At 37.3% G+C, this 23,235-nt stretch overlaps 2 protein-coding genes across 6 annotated transcripts in view; both read left to right on the forward strand.

The window, feature by feature from the left end:
* The window catches only part of telo2 (TEL2, telomere maintenance 2, homolog (S. cerevisiae)), a 22,381-nt gene extending 4,429 nt beyond the window's left edge, over positions 1–17,952 (forward strand). Inside the window, 18 exon segments of one of the 2 annotated variants that reach the window (NM_001077741.1) lie at positions 303–371; positions 822–969; positions 1,505–1,607; positions 2,126–2,194; positions 3,851–3,992; positions 6,200–6,336; positions 7,796–7,890; positions 9,209–9,298; positions 9,395–9,483; positions 9,601–9,692; positions 9,770–9,886; positions 9,984–10,055; positions 11,845–12,009; positions 13,513–13,601; positions 13,683–13,782; positions 16,687–16,751; positions 16,844–16,959; positions 17,652–17,952. In NM_001077741.1, the coding sequence (NP_001071209.1) occupies positions 303–371; positions 822–969; positions 1,505–1,607; positions 2,126–2,194; positions 3,851–3,992; positions 6,200–6,336; positions 7,796–7,890; positions 9,209–9,298; positions 9,395–9,483; positions 9,601–9,692; positions 9,770–9,886; positions 9,984–10,055; positions 11,845–12,009; positions 13,513–13,601; positions 13,683–13,782; positions 16,687–16,751; positions 16,844–16,959; positions 17,652–17,764 (1,871 nt within the window). In that variant the 3' untranslated portion in view covers positions 17,765–17,952. 2 annotated transcript variants of the gene reach the window in all.
* A 2,071-nt stretch (positions 17,953–20,023) lies between these two features.
* ift140 (intraflagellar transport 140 homolog (Chlamydomonas)) overlaps positions 20,024–23,235 on the forward strand; it is a 75,582-nt gene continuing 72,370 nt past the window's right edge. For 2 of the 4 annotated variants that reach the window (XM_021473814.3, XM_073941107.1), the window contains exons 1-2: positions 20,024–20,175; positions 20,861–21,029. In XM_021473814.3, the coding sequence (XP_021329489.2) occupies positions 20,883–21,029 (147 nt within the window). In that variant the 5' untranslated portion in view covers positions 20,024–20,175; positions 20,861–20,882. The remainder of the gene's footprint in view (positions 20,176–20,860; positions 21,030–23,235) is intronic. The other 2 variants (XM_021473813.3, XM_021473815.3) reach the window with 1 other exon arrangement.

Here is a 23,235-nt window from a genome sequence, read left to right on the forward strand (position 1 = left end):
TTTGTTCTGTAGATTATCGAGAAAAAATATAGCCTTAAGGGGCTAATAATTTTGTACCTAAAATGGTGTTTAAAAAATTTAAATCTGCTTTTATTCTAACCGAAATAAAACAAATAAGACTTTTTCCAGAAAAAAAAAAATATTATCAGACATACTGTGAAAATGTCCTTGCTCTGTTTAACATCATTTGGGAAATATTTAAAAAAGGAAAAAAAAATTTAAAGGGGGCTAATAATTCTGACTTCAGCTGTATATATATTTGTTGTCCATTTGACTTATTTGACCTCTCTCTTCTGATGTAGCTGGACGGGACTGCTCTCTGGGGTTTGTCTCTCAGGTTTTGGGGAAAGTGTGCATTCAAGGATACAGCTGTAAGTGTCATTTAATATTAATACTTATAATAAATCAATAATAATAATAATTAATTGAATAGTTTTTTTTATGTTTCTCTTGATTTTTCTTGTTTATTCAAATGTTTTTAATATTTTTCCCCAGCTCATTTATTTTTATGTGCTAATTTTGTGCTAATTTTTGTGCTAATATCTTTAGATATTTTGTTCGATTATTTCCAGATTTGGCTTTGGTACTGACTAATCCAATGTATGTGCACAAATCTAATATTCTGCATCCTGCAGAAATAATTTTTTAAAAGACAGATCTGTGAGGGGTGTACTCGTATATGCTTAACACTGTATATAAGAGGTAGTAGTAGTAATAATTATAATAATAATAATTATAAAGTAATAATAATAATAATAATAATTCAGTTCCATTATAATATCTCTCCTGCGCATGTTAACTGCTGTGTTTTCTGTATGCAGCTCAGATGTTTGAGACTCTTGGTTCTCGGCTCTCCTTTGTGACCCGTGAGGATGCTCTATATCAGCGTGTGACACAGAAACTGCTGGAGAACGTTCCAGAAAGATGCACAGAGAGTGTGATCACAGGACTCATACGCAGCCTCAGTGGGTAAGAGCGTGTGTTTGTGTGGCGCAACACAGGTTTTTAACAGTAATACATTGATTAAAGAGCGATGGTTCACCCAAAAATTAAAATTAGTCATCATTTACTCAGCCTTAAACACAAAATAAGATATTTTGAAGAAAGCTGGAACCATTGACTTCCATTGTATTTGGAAGACAATGGTTGCCGGTTTTTCAACTTTCTTCAAAATGTCTTCTCGTGTGTTCAACCAAATAAAGAAACTCATAAAGGTTTGAAACATTTGTGAGAGAGTAAAGAGTGAGTAAATGTTCATTTTTGGGTGAACTGTCCCTTTAAAAGTGTCACTCTTAACTCATTACTTGCACTTCAGTAATGTGCCTAAAATAATAAAACTTCTTGCTTTTATTTGTTTTTTTGTTTTTTACATTGTACATGCGTTATAAAAAATAGTTAATTTATTGATATGCAAACAGATGTACATTTTTAGATATGATGGCAAATCAAATACAATTTAGTTTTTTAGGGTGAACTATCCCTTTAACATGAGTGTGTGTTTCAGGGCGGCTGCCGTGTCCAGGCTGATGGGAAACCTGGTGCTGACCAATAAGAAAGCTCAGTTTGTTCTCACTCATAAACTGATATTGCAGCAGTACCAACATCCAGTGAGTGGAACAATAAACAGCTCTTAATATAAACCTATTATTATGCACCTCTGTATTACTGAGCCTATTCATAGGAAAAAAGGGACAGTTCACCCAAAAATGAGGATTTACTCACTATTTACTCTCTTTCAAATGGTTACAAACCATTATGAGTTTCTTCTGTTGAACACTAAAGAAGATATTTTGAAGGAAGCTGAAAACCATTGACCTCCGTAGTAGGACAAACAAATACTATGTAAGTCAATGGTTACCGCTTTCCAACATTCTTCAAAATGTCTTCTTTTGTGTTCAGCTGAAGGAAAAAAACTTTTTTCCTGTTTTTTGTGTTTGACACAAATAAGTAAATGATGACAGATATTGATCTTTGGGTGAACTGTCTCTTTAAAAGTACTTTAATGTACAATGTAAATATCATTGTATATGAATGTGATAGCTTAATAAGCATGATTTTAATGATTTGCCCATGAGCAATTGATGATTCATATTAATCACGTCTCATTCTCTTTTTTTTATTTCAGACTCGCTTGTTAAAGTCTGTTCTTGGTTATTTGGCGGTGGATTCATCGCGTCGCCCGCTGCTTAAACAGGTGATCATACTGTATATACTGTGCGGTTCTGCAATTGTTTTATTAGGTTGTTTGAATATAAAGAACAAATGTGACCCTGTAACACAAAACCAGTCATAAGGGAATAAAATAAGTTGAATAAATAAGCTTTTCGCTCACTTATGGGATGTTATGAATGGATGAGATGTGGCTATTTTGAAATCTGCAATTTGAGGGTTAAAAAAAAGATCTAAAAACTGAGAAAATTGCCTTCAAAGTTTGCCAAATTCAGTTTTTATCAATGCGTCAATCAAATCAAATGTATATTTAGATATGTTTGCAGTAGGTAATACACAAAATATATTCAGGTTTTATGATCTTTACTTAATGTTCTATAATATTTTAATAACATAGTATACATACATACACTCACCGGCCACTTTATTAGGTACACTTTACTAGCACTGGGTTGGACCCACTTTTGCCTTCAGAACTGCCTTAATCCTTCATGGCATAGATTCAACAAGGCACTGGAAATATCCCTCAGAGATTTTGCTCCATATTTACATGATAGCATGATGCAGTTGCTGCAGACTTGTCGGCTGCACATCCATGATGTGAATCTCCTGTTCCACCAAATCCCAAAGGTGCTCTATTAGATTGAGTTCTGGTGACTGTGGAGGCCATTTGAGTACAGTGAACTCATTGTCATGTTCAAGAAACCAGTCTGAGGTGATTCGCTCTTTATGACATGGCGTGTTATTCTGCTGGAAGTAGCCATCAGAAGATGGAGACACTGTGCTCATAAAGGGATGGACATGGTCAGCAACAATACTCAGGTAGGCTGTGGTGTTCACACAATGCTCAATTAGTACTAATGGGCCCAAAGTGTGCCAAGAAAATATCCCTCACACCATAACACCACCACCAGCAGCCTACCCCACTGATGCAAGGCAGGATGGATCCATGCTTTCATGCTGTTGATGTCAAATTCTGACCCGACCATCTGAATGTGGCAGCAGAAATGGAGACTCATCAGAGCAGGCAACTTTTCTCCAATTTTCTTTTGTCTAATTTTGGTCAGCATGTGTGAATTGTAGCCTCAGTTTTCTGTTCTGAGCTGACAGGAGTGGCACCGGTGTGGTCTACTGTAATGAGTGGTTATTTAAAGTAAGGATTTGCGATAATGAGCAGTTGGACAGATGTACCTAATAAAGTGGCCGGTTAATATATAATAATAATAATAATAATGATGATGATAATAATTTAAATGATATAATAGAATTTTGACTCTTATAATGTATGTTTGACTATTCCAATAAACATACCTGTGCAGATTGGTTTTATGGTTTAGGCTAACAAATGCATTTCTTAAAGGCACAGTTCACCCAAAAATGAAAACTCTGTCATTGTTTACTCACCCTTTACTTGTTCCAATCACATTTAAGTTTTTTAATCTGTTGAACACAAAACAAGATATCTTGAATAAACCGGTAACCATTGACTTCCATAGTATCTGTTTTGCCTACTATTGAAGTCAATGGTTACCGGCTTTCAGCATTTTTCAAAGTTTCATCTTTTTGTGTTCATCATTAGAATGAAATTCTTAAAGGTTTGGAACCACTTGAGGGAGAGTAAATAGTGAGTATAGTGAGGGTGAACTATCCTTTTAAGAGATGATGTAATTATTGTGTGTAGGTTCTTCGGAGTGTGTGTCAGGTGTGGTGTAACAGCAGTGCGGTCAAACACACGTGTGTCGAACAGCAGCTGTACGTCAGTAAAGCTTTACTGCTGTGTGTGGCTTTACTCGACGATTCTGAAATACAAGAATTACGGCAAGGTAACAAACACACATTCATTCCAGCCTTTATAGATCTCGCATACAATTCTTTGCAATTGCTAAACACAATTGATGTCGTGGACTTTTAAGGGGATCGTTCACACAAAATTTTAAATGTCATCATTTACAGTGCTCAGCATAAATGAGTGCACCCCATTTTAAAAATGAATATTTTTCTTCATTTCTCAGTGAATAAAGGCTGTGTATTATAGTGCATTTAAACAAAACAGATTTATTAAACATATATTTATTCAAATAATATTTTAGTCACCAAACATATTTAGAAATGGAAAGATAATACAATTAAATTCAAGCTAAATATTAAAAATAAATTACAAGCTACAAAATTGTAGCAAAATTTTTCAAATTTTTTGCTTCTCCTGATTTTTCCTATTTTGTAAATTCGTATTTAATATTTTTCTGTAGCATATTAATTTGGCTGTACAAATTTTTGGACCGCTATGATAAGTTATTTTGTTAGATTAGCTCCAGATTTGGCTTCAGTACTGAATAATCTAATGTATATGCACAAATAAACCAGTAACCATTGCAGGATACTTTATAACTTATTCCTGTATCCTGCACTTGCTGCTACTGCACTGCTGGTTAGACCTAAACTGCATTTCGTTGCATTGTACTTGTACATGTGTAATGACAATAAAGTTGAATCTAATCTAATCTAAAAAAAAATATATAATATTGTAGAGCTTCCTATTTTAAATATGAATCGAAAAGAGAGATTTGTGAGGGGTGTATTTATATATGCTGAGCACTGTACCATCCCTTTATTTGTTCTAAATCTGTTTGAGTTTTTGTTGAAGACCAAAAAAGACAATTTGAAGAATGTTGGAAACCGGTAATCATTGACTTCCATAATATTAGTTTGTTTCTACTTAAAGGGATGGTTTACCCCAAAATGAAAAATTCTCACATTTACCCTGTTCTGTTAAACATAAAAGAAGAAATTTTGAACAATGCTGGAAACCGGTAACCATTGACTTCCATACTACTTGTTTTTTCTGCTATGGAAGTCAGTGGTTACCGGTTTTCAGCTTTCTTCAAAATATCTTCTTTTATGTTCAACAGAAGAGACTCAAACTGGTTTGAAACCACTTGAGGGAGAGTAAACAGTGAGTAAATTTACAATTTTCAGTGAACTGTCCCTTTAAGTAATGCAACGCACTTATCAATGCTTAGAATATTATTAAATATTTTGTGGGCCATCATATGTGAAGAAACCAAACATAGTGCTGGCTTTTTTTAAAGGGATAGTTCACCCAAAAATAAAAACTCTCACATTTACCCAGTTCTGTTGAACCTAAAAGAAGATATTTTGAACAATGCTGGAAACATACCACATATTTTTCCTACTATGGAAGTCAATGGTTACTGGTTTTCAGCTTTCTTCAAAATATCTTCTTTTGTCTTCAACAGGAGAAAGAAACCACTTGAGGGAGAGTAAATAGTGAATACATTTTCATTTTTGGCTGAACTATTCCTTTAAATATGTAAAAATGTAATGCATTTATCAATGCTAATAGTATTATGTAATATATTGCGTGCCATAATATGTGAAGAAGCCAAACATAGTTGAAGTAGTGGCTTTAGTAAACTTTTAAAGGGATGGATCACCCAAAAATGAAAATTCTCGCATTTACTCTTCCCTTATTTGTTCTAAACCCATTTGAGTTTCTTTATTCTGTTGAACATAAAAGAAGATATTTTGAAAAATGTTGGAAACCGGTAACCATTGACTTCCATAGTGCTTGTTTTTCCCCTTCTATGGAAGTCAATGCAAGGCCCTTATCAGTGCTTAGGATATCATTAAATATATTGTGTTCCTTAATATGTGAAAAAGCCAACCCTACTTGAAGTAGTGGCTTTAATAGACTTTTAAAAAGATAGTTCACTCAAAAATTTAAATTTTGTCATCATTTATTTATCATTAAAACCTGTTTCTGTCTTCTGTTGAACATAAAGGAAGATATACTGAAGATATACATCAACTTCCAAAGTATTTTTAGTTTTTTTCCCCATGTATGGATGCTAATAGTTACCGGTTTCCATCATTCTTTCATACATCTTCTTTAGTGTTCAATAGAAAAAAGAAACTCATAATTGTTTTGAACCACATGAGAATTATTTGAGTTTTTGGGGGGAAACTATCCCTGCTGCTTCATGCTATTAATATGAGGTTTGTTTCACAGAGATGCTGCAGTGCATGCTGGGAGGAGTTCAGTGTCGTCTTGACAGCAATGTAGAGCGTATTCGACGGATGGGTATGGTGGTGGGCGAGTGTCTCAGTCATAGATTGGACAAACCTGGATCACAATTAAAATTTCAGGTGAGTAATTTGGATACTTAAAGGTACAGTGCACCCAAAACTGATTTTCTGTCATTGTTTACTCAACCTGCACTTGTTCCAAACCTGTTTGAGTTTCTTTCTTCTGTTGAACACAAAGGAAGATATTTTGGAGAATGTTGGAAACTGGTGACCATTGACTTCTATAGTGTTAGGGTTGGAGTGGGTGAGCATGTTAATAAAATATAGTTAATGGATAATATAATATAAATAAATCTCAGCGGTTTATTCCGCTGTGGCGACCCCAGATTAATAAAGAGACTATGCAGAAAAGGAAATTAATAAATGAGTAAATAAATCTCATTCATTTCCGGCTGCAGCTGTATCCCTTCTAGAAACCGGTAACTGTTGACTTTTACTATTTCAGGATTGGGGTGGTTGAATATGTTGATAAAATATAATTAATGGATAATATAATAAATTATGTATATATATATATATATAATTCTCATTAACTTCCGACTGCAGCTGTATCTCTTCTAGAAACCGGTAACCATTGACTTTTTATAGTGTTAGGGTTGGGGTGGGTGGGTGTAGATGTTAATAAAATATAATTAATGGATAATATAATAAATAAATCTTGTTATCTTCCGGCTGCAGCTGTATCCCTTCTAGAAACCGGTAACCATTTACTTTCTGTAGTGTTAGGGTTGGGGTGGGTGTAGATGTTAATAAAATATAATTAACTGATAATATAATAAATGATATAAATAAATTTCATTAACATTTGGCTGCAGCTTTATACCTTCTAGAAACCGGTAACCATTGACATCTATAATGTTAGGGTGAGTAAATATAATTAAAATACAAATAATGGATCATTTAATAAATAATATATATCTCATTAACCTCTGGCTGCAGCTGTATCCCTTCTAGAAACCAGTGACCATTGATTTGTATAGTGTTGGGGTGGGTGTAGATGGTAATAAATACAATTAATGGATCGTTTATTAAATGATGTAAGTAATTCTCGTTAACTTCTGGCTGCAGCTGTATCCCTTCTAGCAACAACCGGACCTTACATGTTTAGCACAGGCTTGTTGAGCTTTTAGGTTTTGCATTATTGCATTTGCAGACATTTAAAATGTTTTCGAATGCTCTCTCACCAGTGCCGATGTGTTTAAACGTTTAAAGTGATCAATGATTTTTTTCACATCACCTAATACTTTAGTTTCTCATCAAATCTTCTGACCAATCAAATGCTCTAGTAACTTACGTGGCCCGCCCTGTCCCTTCTTTATTCCTTAAATAATGAATTGATGAATGAATGTCAAAATACCCAACTTAGTGAGTATCATAAACAGTTATTATGTCCTAAGTGAACATAAACAGTGAATTGAATTTGTGCATCGTGTTAAAGTAACCGCAGCCTAATATAGCTGATGCTGTCTGTCAGTGTTACATTATAACAAAATGCTAAATCACTGTTTTTGTGAGTCAGTATGGAGCAGATGATGAGATCGGCGAGCTGAAGTCATTAATGGAGTCTCTAGCTGTTAACGATGATGAGGAAGAACAGCCTGATGCATCCAACAGGTAAAAATCAGATTTTATAATTTAAAAAATAAAACTATAAAAGGCAGCACGCAACACAATGTTTTCGGTAATGTTATGTCACTAATTTCACTTTGAATTAAGTGTGTAAGCTTAGTTTTTGCAGCTTACATTGTATTATACACTTACCGGCCACTTTATTAGGTACACTTGTCTAACTGCTAGTTAACGCTAATTTGTAATCAGCCATTCACATGGCAGCAACTCAATGCATTTAGGCATGTAGACATGATCAAGATGATCTGCTGCAGTTCAAACCGAGCATCAGAATGGGGAAGAAAGAGGATTTAAGTGACTTTGAATGTGGCATGGTTGTTGGTGCCAGACGGGCTGGTCTGAGTATTTCAGAAACTGCTGATCTACTGGGATTTTCACGCACAGCCATCTCTAGGGTTTACAGAGAATGGTCTAAAGTCAGAGAAGAATGGCCAAGATCTGCAGAAGAGCATCTTTGAATGCACAACACGTCCAACCTTGATGCAGATGGGCTACAGCAGCACAAGACCACACCAGGTGCCGCTCCTGTCAGCTAAGAACAGGAAACTGAGGCTACAATTCACACAGACTCACCAAAACTGGACAATAGAAGATTGGAGAAACGTTGTCTGGTCTGATAAGTCTCCATTTCTGCTCCCACATTCAGATGGTCGGGTCAGAATTTGGCGTTAACAACATGAAAGCATGGATCCATCCTGCCTTGTATCAATGGTTCAGGCTGGTGGTGGTGGTGTGATGGTGTGTGGATATTTTCTTGGCACACTTTGGGCCCATTAGTAAAAACTGAGCATTGTGTCAACTCCACAGTCTACCTGAGTATTGTTGCTGACCATGTCCATCCCTTTATGACCACAGTGTCTCCATCTTCTGATGGCTACTTCCAGCAGGATAACACACCATGTCATAAAGCGTGAATCATCTCAGACTGGTTTCTTGAACATGACAATGAGTTCACTGTACTCAAATGGCCTCCACAGTGACCAGCTCTTAATCCAATAGAGCACCTTTGGGATGTGGTGGAGCGGGAGATTCACATCATGGGTGTGCAGCCGACAAATCTGCAGCAACTGCGTGATGCTATCATGTCAATATGGAGCAAAATCTCTGAGGAATATTTCCAGTATCTTGTTTAATCTATGCCACAAAGGATTAAGGCAGTTCTGAAGGCAAAAGGGGGCCAACCTGGTACTAGTAAGGTGTACCTAATAAAGTGGCCAGTGAGTGTATGAATGTTTGAATGAAACTCTCATATTATGCTTTACTTTTTGTAAAATACACTGTTACATGACTTTTATTTTGCTAGTCTTCAGCCAGAACCTAAAGTTGAGGCTCCAGTGTCGTCACAGTCAGTGGCATCGGATCCTGGTAACGGCAGTGAATCTGAACTGGACAGGTATATCTAACACAAACACACATGAGTAATGTACAGGGATGTTGCTTGCTAATAGAATTTATCTGGAGATGATTTTGTTCTTTATTTTTCTGTAAGTGATGATGATCTGACTCCGTACGACATGTCAGCTGATCAGGAGAAGAAGAAATCGGCGCCGCCGCGTTATGTCAGAGACTGTCTGGAAGGTGATCTACAATAGTTTTAGCTAGCAATAAAACTTCCCTGAGCAAAACCTGCTCAGGTTCAGTCTTGTATTCAGGTTCAGTCTTCAGTATTGTATTGTTCGTATGGTTTATTTGCAGGTTTAATGTCGTCTGATGATGCTGAAAGGTTTGAACTCAGTCTGCAAGTGGCAGAAACTCTTCTCAGAAAGAACGTGAAGGCTACACAAGAGGTCAGAGGTCATCCCAGCAGACTTTAATGACTAAAGATCATATAAACTCAGCACTCATTGGCTTGTGTTGGTTTTAGGTCAGTGTTCAGTTTAGTAAAGTGCTGCTCCATCTAGAGGACAGGTACAACACTGCGCTCTTCCTCTCGCTGCGGCAGAACGCCATGGTGGCCCTCACCGTTACCGACATAAAGCCGGTAAAACCATCACACCAAACACCACATAACATGCATAAGACATGACACACTCAGATCTGTGCAGAATCTTACGAAGTGATCTTTGTTTCCTCTGTAGGTCGTAGACTATTGGACGACAGAGTTTTATGCTCTCAACTACAGCTTGAGGCAGAGATTGGACATTCTGGAGGTCAGGATAATATCAAAACGAATGGTTTTTCTGTTTTTAGCATGTTGGCATTATGCTTTTACCTTGAATTTAAATATTGCTAGCATGAATTAGCATATTTGTTGACCTTTTTTAGCACGTAAGCATAATATTATCATTTTTGTTAGAATTGATTAGCCTGTTTGATAGAATTAACGATTGGTGGTATGCTTCTAGCTTGAGTTATAATGTTGCTAGCCTGAACTAGCATATTTGATAACCTGTTTTTAGCACGTTAGCATAGTGTTATCATGTTTTTAGGATTAATTAGCGTGATATAACACATTAGCAAGAATTAACGAGTTGCTGGTATGCTTCTAGCCTGAATTATACTGTTGCTAGCATGAATTAGCATATTTGTTGACCTTTTTTTAGCACGTAAGCATAATATTATTATTTTTGCTAGAATTAATTAGCATGTTTAATAGAATTAACGATTGGTGGTTTGCTTCTAGCTTGAGTTATAATGTTGCTAGCCTGAACTAGCATATTTGATAACCTGTTTTTAGCACGTTAGCATAGTGTCATCATGTTTTTAGGATTAATTAGCGTGATATAACACATTAGCAAGAATTAACGAGTTGCTGGTATGCTTCTAGCCTGAATTATACTGTTGCTAACATGAATTAGCATATTTGTTGACCTTTTTTAGCACGTAAGCATAATATTATCATTTTTGTTAGAATTGATTAGCCTGTTTGATAGAATTAACGATTGGTGATATGCTTCTAGCTTTAGTTATAATGTTGCTAGCCTGAACTAGCATATTTGATAACCTGTTTTTAGCACGTTAGCATAGTTTTATCATGTTTTTAGGATTAATTAGCGTGATATAACACATTAGCAAGAATTAACGAGTTGCTGGTATGCTTCTAGCCTGAATTATACTGTTGCTAGCATGAATTAGCATATTTGTTGACCTTTTTTTAGCACGTAAGCATAATATTATCATTTTTGTTAGAATTGATTAGCCTGTTTGATAGAATTAACGATTGGTGGTATGCTTCTAGCTTGAGTTATAATGTTGCTAGCCTGAACTAGCATATTTGATAACCTGTTTTTAGCACGTTAGCATAGTGTTATCATGTTTTTAGGATTAATTAGCGTGATATAACACATTAACAAGAATTAACGAGTTGCTGGTATGCTTCTAGCCTGAATTATACTGTTGCTAGCATGAATTAGCATATTTGTTGACCTTTTTTTAGCACGTTAGCATAATATTATAATTTTTGTTAGAATTGATTAGCCTGTTTGATAGAATTAACGATTGGTGGTATGCTTCTAGCTTGAGTTATAATGTTGCTAGCCTGAACTAGCATATTTGATAACCTGTTTTTAGCACGTTAGCATAGTGTTATCATGTTTTTAGGATTATTTAGCGTGATATAACACATTAGCAAGAATTAATGAGTTGCTGGTATGCTTCTAGCCTGATTTATACTGTTGCTAGCATGAATTAGCATATTTGTTGACCTTTTTTTAGCACGTTAGCATCATGCTATTATGCTTTGCATGTTACTTGAAAAATGAGCATTTCTGCCATGAGTTGGCATGTTTCAAGCATGAATTTAATATTTTATCTTTGCTAGCATGTTTCCCGCATGGCCATAATCCATGTTGTCAAGACAAATGATGTTCTTTTAAACTTATTGTTCATCAGTGAATCCTAAAAAAAGTATCACAGCAACACTGTGATAATAATGAGAACTGTTTTTCAATCAGTACATCAGTAGGATTTCTGAAGGGTCATGTGACTCTACTGTTTCAGGTCCTTGCTCTCGCTGCACAGGAACTGTCTGAACCAGTCACAAACAAGCACACAGGAGCTGAGCCAATCACAGCAGTGACTCCTCTGGGTCAGAGCGATGACATCACACACTGGCGGCAGATTGTAGACAAACGGATCCAGAGCAAAACCAGACGGATCAGCAAGGTGAGACGCCCTCAGAAATATGCACATCAAAGACATGATGCACCTAAACACTGAAAATCTGATGGTCATTTACTTAGTCTCTGGTCAACCACAGTTAAAGTCAGAATTATTAGGCCCCCCCTGCATATTTTTCCCAAATTTCTGTTTAATGGAGAGAAGTTTTTTTTTAAACACATTTCTAAACATTATAGTTTTAATAACTCATTTCTAATAACTGATTTATTTTGGGGTGTTCACACCAGATGCGACTTTTGTGAATAAATTGCACTATTCGCACTTAAATAGACACGTGAACATTTTGCGTTAACTTGCTTCATTTGCTCGTCAAATTCACTTCACAATAGACGCGGCTTCGCTTCATGGGCGGGGCTTCTGTCTGCCCAGTGACTCCAGTTTCGTTTGTAAATGGCTAACATGGACTTTGTTAAGAGAGTAGCTGTGCTTTCTGTGCTTTAGGAAGGCTGAAAAACAGCTTAGATTCGTTTAGCACCGTGTCTGAGTGCACTAGATCCTTCAGAGGTGCACCCAGCTCTGTGAGTTCATTAACTTATCCAGAAACTATACTTGGATGATCAAGCTTTCAGCGGTGCTTCAGACTGAGCCGGGCCCAGTTTGATGAGCTGTTCTCCGCTGACATTAGCCTGGTCGATGCGTATCTATTAATTACCTAACAAATTGTATTTTTTAATACCTACCCCCACCCCAACCCTAAACCCAACCGTCACAGTAATGTAAAAATATTAATAATTGTTACAGAGTGTCATAATGCTGCTGTATTGATGTGCATATCTCACTTCCAGCCGGCCGTGTATCCGATCTAGACTTTACCGATTTCCCTTCAGGACACCAACAACAGGCGCTACGTCATAATCCCGCCCCTACAAGAGCAAGCTCCTGATTGGTTAACGCGGCGCAAATGATTTTCTAACTAAAGCAATTCGCGCCACAGGATGTCTATTCGTGTCTTTGTAAGTCGTGATTGACGCTTCACCCATGTCTGGTATGTATGTACCATTTTATCTTTGCCATGATGACAGTACATTATAGTACAGTATAGGGCAATATTTGACTAGATATTTTTCGATGTACTAGTATTTAGCTTAAAGTGACATTTGAAGGCTTAACTAGGTTTTATAGGCAGGTTAGGGTAATTAGGCAAGTCATTGTACGACTGTGGTTTGTTCTGTAGACTATTTAATAAAAATATTGCTTAAGGCGGCTAGTAATATTTAGCTTAAAATGGTGTTTAAAAAATTCAAAACTGCTGTTGTTCTAGCTGAAATAAAACAAATAAGAATTTTTCCAGAAGAAAAAATATTATAGGAAATACTGTGAAAAAATCCTCGCTCTGTTAAACATAATTTAGGAAATACTTCAAAAAGGATTTACAGGAGGGTAAATAATTCTGACTTCAACTGTAAGTGACCTGGGCCCTCAAACACCCAATTTTATTTGTGGATCTCCTTTATAATTCTGTGTTGTCTAATAATGCATTGTGTTCAGGGTGTCACTCAACCTGTTAAAGCTGTTCCCAACCGTTACGCTCCGGTCGCTGGATTTTTCTTCTTCCCGCTGCTCAGGAGCTATGACAGGTCTGTTTACTTGGGCATGTTTTCACAGTACATTGATTTCCAAAGACAGTATGGCAGAGCTTTTATGCTGTTTTTTTAAAGGCCACAGACAACGTTTGACCTCCTGGGCGGTGATCACCTGGTGTTGGGACGACTGTTGCACACTCTTGGGCTGCTCATGCATCTGGCTGTCAATGCACCGGTACAAACACACACTAGAAACACTGCATTCATTACACAGTCTATTTCATTTTCACTGGCTCAGTGTTTATCACTGTAGCCTCACAGCAACAAGGTCGCTGGTTCAAGTCCCGGCTGGGCCAGTTGGCATTTCTGTGTGGAGTTTGCATGTTCTCCCCCTGTTGTTGTGGGTTTAGTCCTGTGCTCCGGTTTCCCCCTACAGTACAAACACGTGCTATAGGTGAATTGAATAAACTAAATTGGCTGTAGTGTATGAGTGAATGAGAGTGTATTGGTGTTTCCCGGTACTGGGTTGCACGTGGAAGGGCATAAAATTTATAACTCTTGTTATAACCCCAAGTAACACTACAGTTTTTTCCAATATATTTTTCAATGTGTTATGTAAGTATTAAAGTGGATTAAAGGAACACTCTATGGTTTTTGAAAAAAAAAAACTAATTTTACTAGTCTCCTACAAGTGTGCCGCAAGCCTACGTTTGAGTGAAGGTTTCGGCCGTTAGATCGCCCCCTGGGGGCTGGCTGCAGTACAAGTCATAAAGCCCGCCTCCTCCGTGTTAATGAAGGAGACTTGAGCCCAAATAAAAAAAAAATATTACACTTGCAATAAAATGTCCCGAAAGATAGTTCTGGTCGATTAAGGCACTGGTTATTGTGCTGAAATAGGTGCAGATCTTCATTTTTGTAAACAGTTTGTTTTTAGCAGTAATTTAATGCTGGGCGTGTCATCGTGATTGACAGCTGTGATTGACAGTTTCTCAAAGCGCGGCGTCTGAGCTTCGGCAGGAGACTGAAGTAGACTGAAATGTTATTATTCGATTTCTGTGTTATTTTACCATGACAAAATGAGTTCAGCAGTAAACTATAGTTTCTGACATACATGATCCTGGTGGAACACTGTTTATTCGCTAAGGTCAGGGCTTTTTTCGGGCTTTATTAGTTTGCTGATACACGCCTAGCCACCCAGATAGCAAAACACAGTTCCGGCTAGATTCTCGCCTGCCGGAGACTTATCTCTTAGAGCTCAGACTGACTACCTCTGCTGGACCTACTCCGGATGCCTAGACTCACTACCCAATTCCAGCCCGAGTCAATCGAGCCAGATGCGGCGGCCGAGCGAGCCGGCGCTGCCGCATGCGAGCCGGAATCAACCCGCGACGCCGCGAGTAAGTTATGCGCTGCGGCCTGGAGCTGGCGCGATTGAATATATAAAGCCCTCATATTTGTTAACGTTATTACATCCATTTGTGTTGATATGACAGCAAACGCATGCTGAGAAGTTCGGGGGGCGTAGTTGATTTTACATAAAGCGTTTGATTGGAAGCTCGACTCTGCTCATTTTCGCGGCTCCTCCTCTGGCTCCATCAGACAATCCTTCTGCGCATGTCAAGGCTCCAATTTCAGCAGTCTTTTGCGACAGTTTGTGCCCGTCAAGCAGGCGTTTTGCCCTCAAGGCGTTCAATGGGAAAAAGGGCTGTCGCGTCGTCCATATTTTTTACAGTCATTGGTCTCCTAGAGTTAAACAGTTGACTTAAAGCATTTAAAAAAAAAATATTAGCTTAGCATAATGAATTGAATTGGATTAGACCATTAGCATTTAATTCCAAAAGATAAAAAAAAACAACTTGTATAACTTTTCTTTTTTACCGCAGCATTTTTTTTTCTTGACTACTATAGCAGAATGAAAGTATAGTTCCTAGTAATACTGACCTAGAATAGTAACTTTTCATTTTCTTTCAGTCTTATTACCCAATGTAACTAAAGATGACTTCAAGAAAATTATCTAAATGCTTCTTTTTTTATGTGATTCTAATAGCCAAATCAGAGTAAACACAAATTCTGCTAAGCTAAGCTACAACTGACCCCGACAGAGGAATAATTTGGCTGAATGGTTTAAAAAATGGTTTAAGTGAACAAGTCACCTCCAGGAGACTTAGGCCCCGTTTACACTAGTGCGTTTTAGTTTTAAAACGGCGGTTTAGATCAAAAACGATCCGCATCCACACTAGCGTTTCAACTAGCATATCTCCGTCCACACTACGCCACCAAAAACGTTTATAACTTGACCATTCGCACACTCTGTGTATGCGCGGTCTAGTATAAACAGAAAGCATGTGTCACGCTCGGCATTTGGTTATTGTTAGTCAACAAACGCCGGTTGAACAATGAACGTGATGGCAAAGAAAGCAAGAGAGGTATTTTTGTGGACAGACGACGAGGTCGAGTTGTTACTAAACGTAACAAATGAATAACTGCAGAATGGCGCCTAAAACAGACAATAGAGCAAACAACGCTCCCATCTCTGTGTCCATGTTGTTGTTTACAGTGAAGGCTGATCTGCTGTCTTCCGGTAGCGTTAAAGCCATGTGTTATAGTCATGTGATAGGGACTTGACGAATAAGGGAAGGATACGCAATGACACAAAAGCCCCAATCAGGTAGCGAATCTCAGCAGCCCCGCCTCCGTTTACAGATGTCTCTGTTTTCCCTCATCCACACTGAGACGGAGCAGCAGCGTTTCAGAATGAAAACAGCCTCTCCAGCGTTTCCAAAACGCTCCGTTTTCGCCGCTTGAAAACTCTGGCGTAGTGTGGACGGATGGCGTAACCGTAGCAAAACTTCTGCGTTTTCAAACTAAAACGTATTAGTGTAAACGTGCCCTTAGTTTACCTAACATTACTAACTACCTCAGCTCTGAGTAAACGAAAATACATTAAATATTTCAAATACTCTCCTCCCAGAAAAGATAAAAGAAAACTGCAAAAATCTTGTTTCAGAATTTTTTTAAAATAAAAATAATAATGAAAAATGATGAAAGTCATAAAAATTGAAATACTTGTTCTGAGAAAAATCTCAACTGTATATCTTTCTATTTAAAGTGAGATTGTATGAATGCTTTTTTCCCTCAGGTTGTGTCTCAGATGGGCAGAGCTCTGCTGGACTTTGTGTGGGCCGTTCGCTTCCACACTGACCAGTAAGTCTGTCTTCTATGATGCATTATCTCACTTGTATATTCATGTCATTTCATACACAAATGAAACACATTTCATTTCTTTCGTCTTGTAGGATGGTGAGGAGGGGGGTTATGTTTGCGGTTTGCGCTGTGTTTTTGAGCATGCCCAGTGAGAACCTGCTTACAGAACTGGGTGATGATCTGATGGAGACCAGAGCCTGGCTCGCAGGTACAGACTGTATACAGTGGAAGACACAATTATTTGCCCTCTTGTGAATTTTTAATTATTTTTCAGACATAAAATTATTATTATTTATAATAATTATTTATTAATTTATTTTTTATTATTAGTTATTATCCCTGTATAAAATTATATATACAATTATTAGCCCTGTTGTTTTAAAAACACATTTCTAAATATAATAGTTTTAACTACTAATTTCTTTTTTCTTTGCCATGATGATAGTATAAAATATTTTAATAGTTATCTTGCAAGATATTTGTATTGAGCTTAAAGTGCAATTTGAAGGCCTTATTAGCATGCATAAGCATGATTTGACATGTTTAAAATAGTAAAAAAATTAGTTTTCTGACAAGAACTTCCATGTTTCTACCTTGAATTAGCATGGATTTTGACCAAAATGTTAAATTATTGCTTGAAACATGCCAGAAATGTTAATTTTTGCAAGTAAAATGTTAATTCATGCTACAAATATATTAAATCATGCTAGAAACGCGAAAGCAAACATTTATAGCATGATTTAATATGTTTGTAGCATGAATTAACATGATTAACTAATCTTTAAAAAAATCTTCTCCGTTAAACATCACTTGGAAAATATTTGGAAAAGACTTACAGAAGGGCGAATAGTTTAGTCTTGATCTGTGTTTATGTGGGTGATGCTGGGTTTTTGTGTGCAGATGTGGCAGAGAGCGACTGTGACTCCGACTGCAGGAGTTTGGCTGTACAGAGTTTAATGCTGATGGACAAAAACCTCAAATCTCAGCTGCAGATCCCAGATATGGAGACATGATGGACATCTCTGTGTATTTCTGACACCTCTGACAGGTTATCACATCTCAAAACGAACAGGTGAATACAATAAAGGATCTTCTGGAGCGAAGATTTAGGAGTTTATCGCTCTGGACTGACGCATCTCTAATTTCATTATGTGTGTTATTTTGTGTATTGAATGTTTGAGACATTAAAGCGTTCTTAACATTTGTGATTTTTTTTTTGTGTGACAGCCTTATTAAAGGTTACCCTAAATCTGCTTCTCATCTATATTTCACTCAGAGAAGCTTTAATGTGACCTAAATTCACTCTAAGCTGATGTTTTAAGTTTTAAGTCTGATATGAAAGTATAAGTAGCAAAAGTAAGTATACTTTACAATGCAGTTCAACGCCCAATGCAGTGAAGTTTACACTTCGAATTGTGAATATACATTCACTGGCCACTTTATTAGGTACACCTCTCCAACTGCTTGTTAACGACAATTTCTAATCAGTTCAAACCCCCAGAATGGGGAATAAAGGTGATTTAAGTGACTTTGAACGTGGCATGGTTGTTGGTGCCAGACGGGCTGGTCTGAGTATTTCAGAAACTGCTGATCTACTGGGATTTTCACGCACAACCATCTCTTAGATTTACAGAGAATGGTCCGAAAATAAGGAAATATCTAGTGAGCGGCAGTTCTGTGTGCGCAAATGCCTTGTTGATGCCAGAGGTCAGAGGAGAATGGCCAAGGTCTGCAGTAGAGCATCTCTGAACGCACAACACGTCCAACCTTGAGACAGATGGGCTACAGCAGCAGAAGACCACACCGGGTGCCGCTCCTGTCAGCTAAGAACAGGAAACTGAGGATACAATTCACACAGGCTCACCAAAACTGGACAATAGAAGATTGGAGAAACGTTGCCTGATCTGATGAGTCTCCATTTCTGCTGACCTTCGTATGGTCAGGTCAGAATTTGGTGTCAACAGCATGAAAGCATGGATCCATCCTGCATTGTATTAACAGTTAGCCTGGTGGTGGTGGTGTAATGGTGTGAGGGATATTTTCTTTGCACACTTTGAGCTCATTAGTACCAATTGGACATCGTGTCTACGCCACAGCCCACCTGAGTATTGTTGCTGACCATGTCTATCTCTTTATGACCACAGTGTGCCCATTTTCTGAAGGCTACTTCCAGCAGGATGACGCAGCATGTCATAAAGCGTGAATCACCTCAGACTGGTTTCTTGAACATGACAATGAGTTCACTGTACTCAAATGACCTCCACAGTCACCAGATCTCAATCCGGTAGAGCACCTTTGGGATGTGGTGGAGCGGGAGATTCACATCATGGATGTGCAGCCTACAAATCTGCTGCAACTGCGTCATGCTATCATGTTAATATGGACTAAAATCTCTAAGAAATATTTCCAGTACCTTGCTAAATCAGTACCTTGTGGATTAAGGCAGTTCTGAAAGCAAAAGCAGGTCCAACCCGGTTCTAGTACTTGTACTTGGTTTTAGTTCTTGTACCTAATAAAGTGGATTAAGGTTTACTATATGTTAAGGGAAGTAAGTGCATGCAAAAAAAACTACTACATTTATTTTCATGCACATGTCAGTTTTGAGAGTTTTGGCTTTTCATGAAGTGTTTTTTCTTCAGTGTAATGGAATAACACAACAAATACAGTCACAGTTTTTAATTCATTGCACTATCAATTTGTGTCTGCAGATTTCAACTGCATGTATTTACACGCTGTTTTCTTTAAAAAACACACATTTCTACTTAAAGAGTTCTTCACAGTTCTATTCATGTCTGTAATTTGAAGGTTTTTACATAGGCATGTGTTGGTATTTAATTTGCCTGATTAAATACATTGTTCAAGAAACATACTGTTTACTGGCAGTATTCTTGTGTCTTCTGAATTTACAGTAATAGAAATATTCCCAAAATCCTATGTCCAAAAAGATTTGAGTCAGTAAATCAAACTATATGGAAGTAAAACAATAATTGGGAAATCTAATGTTTGTAATGCTTTTGTGCTAGAAGTATATGCAAATTAGCGCATGTTTAATTAAATAGTGCTTCATTTGCATCTTTGACAGGATTTTTGAAAGCATAAAGTATGTGATTCTATATGTAATCAGTCAACTGTAGAAGTATGGTGGTAAGTTCTATTAGCTGTTTGTTATTACATTACAAAACCCAACTCATTAGTTATTCCACTCGCTGCACCTCATTGGTCGAGACGCAGCGTCCGCGTCCCGTTATACCCCGCCCTCCTCTTCTCTCCTTATCGTTGTCTGGGCAACCGTAAAAGACGCTTCACAGCTAGAGGCGCGTCGTAAAACCGAAGGGCTAATATCTTTTATAATTGTCAAATTCAGACATATGCTGCTCGAAAAACACTGGGATATAACAGGAGTCCCGAGGAGAAGAGGTCTCAGGTAACGTTAAATCATTCAAACAGTCGCTTTTTAAAACGTTTTAAAGCGGCAGGCCTCGGTATGGATTAGCTAACACAGCTAGCAGCACAACTAACATCTTGTAAACAGATACGAACCATTGTACTTCTACATTTCGCTACCGACACTGAAATAGTTTAATGTTTGAACGTTAGTCTATTAAACTGGTTTTCTCAGATTCAGAGATACGTCTTATCTACAACTTTATGTGAGAGGCGAACCGTTAACTTTAAGGAGTCACGACTTATATACTTGTATACCATGGAAATACCATGATTTTGGTCTTAATAACATGTCAGTACGTTGTTGTTTTTAATACTAACGTGTAAGTAACACATTGTTTATGTTAAATTACACGTTCATTTAAATTCCAATGTATAATCACATGGTAAACAAATAGTATCAAACTATCATCTTAAATATATATAGTTGAGTAACGTTAAATATATATTAATATTAAAATATATTTTGTGACTGCACCACCTCAAACCTTTTGTTAACCAAACAAAACTATCAAGAGTTTGATATATATATATATATATATATATATATATATATATATATATATATTTTTTTTTTTTACAATATAGCTGCTAGGTCTGTATGTTATTCACTATAATGCACGTTAAATGACTGTTATATAATGTGTTTTATGACACTGATACAGCTTTGTTGTAGATTTGTAGCTCATGGCTGTGTATTTTGATCACCGAGCGGAGGCTCCTGACAGCAGTGGAGTGCCGGTCCTCATCTCATGGCATTCCAGTGTGTGTGTGCTGGCCGTGGGCTCTGTGAACCCCTCTACTGGGGGCTGTGTGGATCTTTACCTGCAGCAGGTAAGACATGATCACTGTAATATATATTGGGAGGTGTGTATACATTGACAGTGAAAATTTTTAGGTTTTAGACAGATATTTAAAGTTTTCATGAAATTAAAAGTTGCTCTTGTTATTTTTATATTATATACACTACCTGACATAAGAGCAACAAATAATATCTTGACTTCTAGTTGATCGTTTGGAAAAGTGGCAGAAGATCATTTTTTTGCTGAATCATCTGCAGAAGACTTATTAAAACACTCATGGACCCAAGATTCTTATAGAAATCAGTCAAGTTTGGTGAAAGAAAAATCATGGTTTGGGGTTACATTCAGTATGGGGCCGTGCGAGAGATCTGCAGATGGCAACATCAACAGCCTGAGGTATCAAGACATGTGTGCTGCCCATTACATTAAAAACCGAAGAAGAGGGCAAATTCTACAGCAGGATAGCGCTCCTTCTCATACTTCAGCCTCCACATCAAAGTTCCTGAAAGTAGGTCAAGCTGCTCCAGGATTGGCCAGCCCAGTCTCCAGAGTGAACATTATTGAGCATGTTTGGGGTAAAATGAAGGAGGAGGCATTGAAGATGAATCCAAAGAATCTTGATGAACTCTGGGAGTCCTTGCAAGAAATCTTTCTTTCCCATTCCAGATGACTTTATTAATCAGTGATTTGAGTCATGGCAGAGATGTATGGATGCAGTCCTCCAAGCTCATGATGGAGTCAGACTCAATATTCATTCTTCTTCCACTGCAGCAGGACTTTATATTCTATACTGGACATTATTTCTGTTTAGTGACAAGACTTTTGTCTAAGCAAGGTAAGACCTTACTGTCCTAATTAAATAATTAAAAATCAAGGCATGATCATATTTTATTTTGGTCAAATAAGCGTAATCTAGAGGCCTTTGCCTTTCACATAAGCCTCTTCTGATATCAATTGATCAACTAGAAGTCAAGTTATTTGTCGTCCTTAAAACTTGGATAGACGACAAGACTTTTGTCAGGTAGTGTAGTAGTGCTTGTTAAAAATGATGTGTGTGTGTTCACTTCATTACTTTGTAAAAATTAATTTCCTCTAATAGTCTTTTGTTGAAGACCATAAACTTCCCTGTACCCTCGAAATTACTCCTCTTCATTTCTGGTCACATGTAATATCTTTCAGGAGAAGCTATCAGGTCATGTCTCGTTTCTGTCCTGCTTTCGTCCGTCTTCGCCGATCTTTCTTCAATTTGGTAGCAACACCCATCTTCCAATATTCAAATCAATTCCCAAAGGACAAAATCATGCACCGCCTTAAATTTTTTTTTAATTTCAGGGCCGTTTTAATTGAATCTATGTCACGATATGGGAATAAAGAAACAATTTTAACTTCTGTTTCTTGGTGACTTTTAGAAAGCAACAACTTTATGAAATATTACAATTTAAACAACTGATTGCTGTTTGTGTTCATTTTAAAATGTAATTTTCAACATAATTACTAAAGTTATCAGTTTCACATAATCCTTCAGTATAGTTGTGCTGCTTCAGTGTTTGTGGAAATGTTTACTCTATCGTTAAAATGTTTGGAGTAAGAAAAAAATATTAAAGGGATATTAATTTATTTTCTTGTCGGCTTAGTTCCTTTATTAATCTGGGGTCGCCACAGCGGAATGAACCGGCAACTTATCCAGCAAGTTTTTACGCAGCAGATGCCCTTCCAGCCGCAACCCATCTCTGGGAAACATCCACACACACTCTCATACACTACAGACAATTTAGCCTACCCAATTCACCTGTACCGCATGTCTTTGGACTGTGGGGGAAACCGGAGCACCCGGAGGAAACCCACGCGAATGCAGGGAGAACATGCAAACTCCACACAGAAACGCCAACTGAGCCGAGGATCGACCCAGCGACCTTCTTGCTGTGATGCGAACGTGCCACCCACTGCGCCACTGCGTCACCTATTAAAGGGATAGTTTACCCAAAATTTTTAATTTACTCTTTCTTAAGTTGTATTTTTTTTTTATTTGATTGTCGTTAGTTTTTTTCCACTTTAAATGAGATTTTTAAAAATTCTATTGAACACAAAATAAGATATTCTCAAGAATGTTGTAAAAAGCATCCACTGACATCCATGGTAGGAACTAAATTTACCATGGAAGTCTGCTTTATACCAGTCATTCTTCACTATATAATCAACAGAAGAAAGAAACTCAGACAGGTTTGGAACCAGTGGAG

The sequence above is a fragment of the Danio rerio genome, chromosome 24 (genome assembly GCF_049306965.1).
Source record: "Danio rerio strain Tuebingen ecotype United States chromosome 24, GRCz12tu, whole genome shotgun sequence".
Lineage (NCBI taxonomy): Eukaryota > Metazoa > Chordata > Actinopteri > Cypriniformes > Danionidae > Danio > Danio rerio.